Source organism: Egretta garzetta, unplaced genomic scaffold (genome assembly GCF_000687185.1).
Source record: "Egretta garzetta isolate BGI_Z169 unplaced genomic scaffold, ASM68718v1 scaffold101, whole genome shotgun sequence".
NCBI classification, from domain to species: domain Eukaryota; kingdom Metazoa; phylum Chordata; class Aves; order Pelecaniformes; family Ardeidae; genus Egretta; species Egretta garzetta.
In genome coordinates, this window is record NW_009258666.1 from 214,555 (window position 1) to 219,414 (window position 4,860).

At 51.1% G+C, this 4,860-nt stretch overlaps 1 protein-coding gene across 1 annotated transcript in view; it reads left to right on the plus strand.

Annotated features, from left to right (window-relative positions):
* Nucleotides 1-3,153: 3,153 nt before the first annotated feature.
* Nucleotides 3,154-4,860, plus strand: part of KDF1 (keratinocyte differentiation factor 1) — a 2,865-nt gene continuing 1,158 nt past the window's right edge. Inside the window, exon 1 of the mRNA XM_009648473.2 lies at nucleotides 3,154-4,249. Coding sequence (XP_009646768.1) covers nucleotides 3,154-4,249 — 1,096 coding nt within the window. The remainder of the gene's footprint in view (nucleotides 4,250-4,860) is intronic.

A 4,860-nucleotide genomic window follows, 5' to 3' on the forward strand; every position in this document is an offset into this window, starting at 1 on the left:
GTCCTCCCCCCGGCAGCAGCTGGCCCCGTGCTGTCGTTGTCCCCCCCGCTCTGTACCCTCCCGCTGCCCTGGGACCTTCCCTGCCCTTGCCCTGGGGCACTGGTGCCGGTAGGAGCCCCCCCGAGGGGGTGTCGGGGCTCCCAGGCCCCTGCCGGGCTCGGTTCAGCTTTCGAGGGCTGAAGAAGTGAGCGAGGAACAGGGTGGGGAGCCTTGGGGGAACAGGGAGGCCTTGCTGGGCAGCTCGGTAGCTCTGCTGGAACCTGGCTGTTCCCTGCTGCCAGCTTCTCTTCCCCCGAAAATTCACCGTCCGGGGGTGTGGGGTAGGCAGAGGGGCCCAGGCGGGTCTCCCTCCTTGCAGCGCTTCATTTGTGAGAAGGAAGGGGCAAATGTTGTTTACCTGCACCACGGCAGAGTCCTGGTTGTCAGCTGGAACAGGGTGTGTTTTGGGCCAGGGGCAGAGGGATGCGGTTGGTGAGAGGCAGCTCCTTGGCCGGGTTGGTTCTGTCCCAAGTAGGTGAGAGAGAGGATGCAGGAGCCCAGAGAAGATGCCGGATCCGTGTGATTCTGTGCCAGGGTCTCCGTTGCTGCCCAGTGTCAGCAGAGCAGCCAGGAGTCCAGGAGGTTTCCGGGGTGGCTTTCAGCTCCTGGCAAGGCTCCTTAGAAAACTTAGCTATTGATGCTTCCATATATTTAAGAGAAGTTGTAGCTATGCGTAAATCTTGTGTCCTGAATTTAGGTCCTCTGGCCCCTTTTTAAGTTCATGCTTTGACTTCCCTAGCTTCTAACAACAGTGGCAATACGGTTATTGCCAAACAGATGTGACTTTATTAAGTAGATTCACAACTTAACTTTAGCTTTTTTAAAACTTTCAAAGGAAATCCTGTCCTCTGAACAATGAAGATCTTAGACCCTGGCTAACTCTTAGATGCGCAAGCTGTGAATCCCGCCTCGCCCTTCTGAAGCAGATGCTGAAGTTCTTTAGAAGGATCTTCTCTCTTCACGCACGTGAGAACAGAGAAAGCTCCCAGTGATCTTGTGAGTATCAGCTCGGCTGTGGATTTTAGTCTGAGCTTTTCTTTATGGCTGGGTTAAGGCACTGGCTGTGGGTTTTGGTCCAGTCTGTGGTTCGTGCCAGAGAAGCCATTGGTTTGAGGAGCTGTGGCTTGCGTACCCTCCCAGGGAGCTCTCTGGACGTGTGGTCTGTGATTGCAGAAACGTGGGCTGTGATGGGGAGGGGCGAGCTCCGTGTGCGGGGCCAGAGGTGTCCCTGGCGCAGCTGGGGGTTTGTGCAATGTCAGGCAGGCGGTTTAATCTCTGAGCCTGCAGGTCTTTTTCTGTAGAGTGGAGATAATGCTCTTCCCTATGTCAAAAATGCTCTGAAATTTCAGAATATTATACATTGTTGCATAAACAATTGTTACCGTGCAGTGCACGCGTTAGATCTCTTGATGAGGCCTCGGTATTAAGAGAAATATCCCAGTGAGCAGTTCTGTGCTTAGATCAGCTCAAATGTTTTCGGTTTGTTTTTAAATTTTGAACTGCATTACAAAAATTATGAAGCTGAGGGGAAAAAAAAAGCCCCTGTTGTTCTGAAGTGAAAGCAATCAAAACTCTCCACTGATGCTGAGTCTAGGGAGCTCTGCCTGCTCGGCGCTGAAACTGGAGCGTCTGGGGCTTTTATATTTAACACATTGTCCAGGAATGTGCAAAGAGAGCTCCTGGGACATGCACTACTTAGAATTTTTATAAGCTAATGGAGCCAAAATATTCCTGGAAAGCAGTGGTGTGCTGGAACGGCCTGGTTTCCAGTCTACGCCTGTTTCTTTGTGGGGGCAACATTACCATTTGTTTTTAAAAAAGGGAAAAAGAGGCAATGCTCTAACAAGGTAGAACAGATTTATTTATTCATGCTTGAGGTGCCCTATAGAAAGTATACAGTAGAGCAGCAGGGACAGTCCAAAAATGCTTAAGCTATGGCTGGCCTCTCGCTGCTTATTAATTAGCCTAATTAGTATTTAAAAGGATCTCTTGGGGGTGAAAGCAGTGTTAGCCAAGGAGCTTAGAAACCGTGGACAATTTAGAAACCCACCATCATCTGGGATAAAAGCAGCAGCAGCAGAAGTGGGGAGAGACAGCCTCGACCCGGCTTTCCTCGCCATCGCCCACTGCCAAGCTTTCTTCATAACAGGGAGATTTAATGTGCCAAACTCTGCACGGTGGATTTGTGGAGCTAAAGTGTGATGTAGTACCCTGTAAAAACAGTTTACTCCGGGGTGCAGGCCTGGGGCAGCTGTGTTAGTACAGTGGCAACGAGAAAAGCAGTCGGGCCGATGGTCTGCTGTAGGATTTCTGTAGTAGGGCTTTGTAAAGGTTTTGCTCCCGTGAGGCGCAGATTTGAGACCGGCTTGTTGACAAGATCTTTTCTTTAATCCAGATGAAGACATTGGTTTTCACAGGAAGGTCTTTAACATAACATGGCCTTAGCATGACTGGCAAAAATCATCAGTGTTAGCAACGCCGTCATGGCTAAATCCTCTGCATTTAAATAGTGTCGAATAATCTGGGGTCTGAATTGGCAGCTTGCATAATGATTGATTGCTTGTCATCTCCTCCTGGGCACGGTGTGTTTTGAAAGGGATAAGCACTGTCAGGGCCCAGCTTAATCCTAAGGAATGCAAGACAAAGGGGAAGTTGTTTAAAAGAAGATACTTTCCCTTTGGAGCCTGTCAGCTGGCTCCACCTACAGCTATGCTGCTCATTTATTGCTCCGGAGCAACGGCCCTGGAGCCTGACTCGTCTTCCAGCTGCGTGGAGGAAACCTCTTCTGAAGGTTACAGGGATTTTTATTTCTTAAAAATAGTCCTTTTAAAACGTATCTCTTCTGATTCGAGCATCTACTGAAAGGAAGCAGCAAAGCTGGAGTGGTCGGAGAACCCCGAGACATGGGCTGGATTCCCTCTCTATGTGACAAGTGACAACAGCACGAGTCCTAATGCAAAATATTTCTGTAAATAATTGAAACGTTGAATTTGAGACTCCCTGAATTGGAACGTTAGGTCCTTCTCTATTGATCAACAGCTCGCTAAGGTGAGACTGCTGACAAATGCTTGACTTCGCGACCCTCTTGTTCTCCAGGTGCCTGAGCGGGGAGCCATGCTGGGCCGGAAAACAGGACTCCCCCACGACCTGAACAGCCACCGCCAGCTGAACCAGGCCTACCAGGAGGCTGTGCCCCTGCGGACCAGACCATCCCAGGAGACAGATGTTAGTTTGGAGGTGTTCAGCGGCTCTACGCCTGAAATCAAACAGAGCTGCACCAGAGCCCAGCAAGTGCGGGATAGGAAAGGTCGCAAAGCTGACCTCAAAGACTCTAATGGGAGAGAGGCAGAAACAATTACCTTTATTTCTGGTACAGCGGAGGCTCCTGCAAACCAGAGCTTCTGCTGCTCCTCTCTGTCTCAGGCCTGGAACACATACAAGGCTGTTTTCTGTTGTATAGTGACCTGTGGGGGCTGCTTTCAGGACTGCAGTGTCTGTATCCCCTATACGGGGCCTGCCGAGACCTCCACCGATGATGGAAAGAACAGAGATTATAACGGGCGACTGCCAAACAGCCCCGCCAACACCTCTCCCGCTGAGAAGAATGGGAACCAGATCAAAAAGTCCAGCATGGGGAGTAGTTTCAGTTACCCAGATGTGAAACTGAAGGGCATTCCCGTCTACCAAAACAGGAGCCCCAGCCACCACCTGGAATCGGATTCATGCTGCAAAGAGCCACTGCCAGAGAAGCCCTTCAGGAACAGCATAGAAAAGCCACCGCTCCCCAGCAGCCACCGGAGTTCGGAGGAATATTATTCCTTCCACGAGTCTGACCTGGACATCAGCGAGCTGAACGGCTCCATGTCCAGCAGGCAGATCGACGTCCTGATCTTCAAGAAACTGACAGAGCTCTTCAGCGTCCACCAGATCGATGAGCTGGCCAAGTGCACTTCAGACACTGTCTTCCTGGAGAAGACCAACAAGATCTCGGACCTCATCAATAGCATAACTCAGGACTACAACCTGGATGAGCAGGATGCTGAATGCAGGCTGGTCCGAGGCATCATACGCATCAGCACCCGGAAAAGCAGGGTCCGGCCCCATATTTCTATCCCAGCCAGCCAGAGCCATGAGGAGAAGTCCAGCAGAGGCAACGCACCAGACAGCGGTAACGAAACGATGCTAGAGTCCATGGTCATCAGCCAAGACGGTACGTGCCGGTTCCTCAGTGTTACCGCTTCAACGTGAGGGTTATTTTATCAAAGCCACGGAGATGTGGCAGTGGAGCAGGGTTGAAAGCTGATGTCTGTCTTCAGGCTGGGCTTATTTTCCTGGGATGTGTGAATGGAGGGCCTCATCTATTACTGGAGACCTCTGCCTCTCACCAGTCACTGGTGTGGCTTCCTTGATAGTGTCTTCCACTGTCAGTGAAGTTTGCACTGAGCAATAGAGGGGCTTATTCTGCTTCTACTGCAATGATTCTGGCTTTCCTCCACACCTCTGAGCTAGGCAGAAAGACTGTGAGTCAAACTTAACTGGTATGACCAGACGAGCTGGCCTGTGCTAGAGGATGTCCAGTTACTAAGCTGGCTCGCTCTCCCGTCCTCTACAAGCGCTCTTTGCTAATGCCAGCCTTAGACTACCGTGACAGAGCTGAGACTTCCTCTACGCAGTGGGGTGAGGAGCAGCCAGTAAATATCCCTGGGAAGAGGAGGGAAGGGCTGCTGCCACAGCATAAGTGCCTTCTGGCTCTCTCAGGGATGCTCTCCTCCTTGTCTGGAGCAGCCTGAAGTGACTGACCTCCAGAACAGGTTCTAAGAG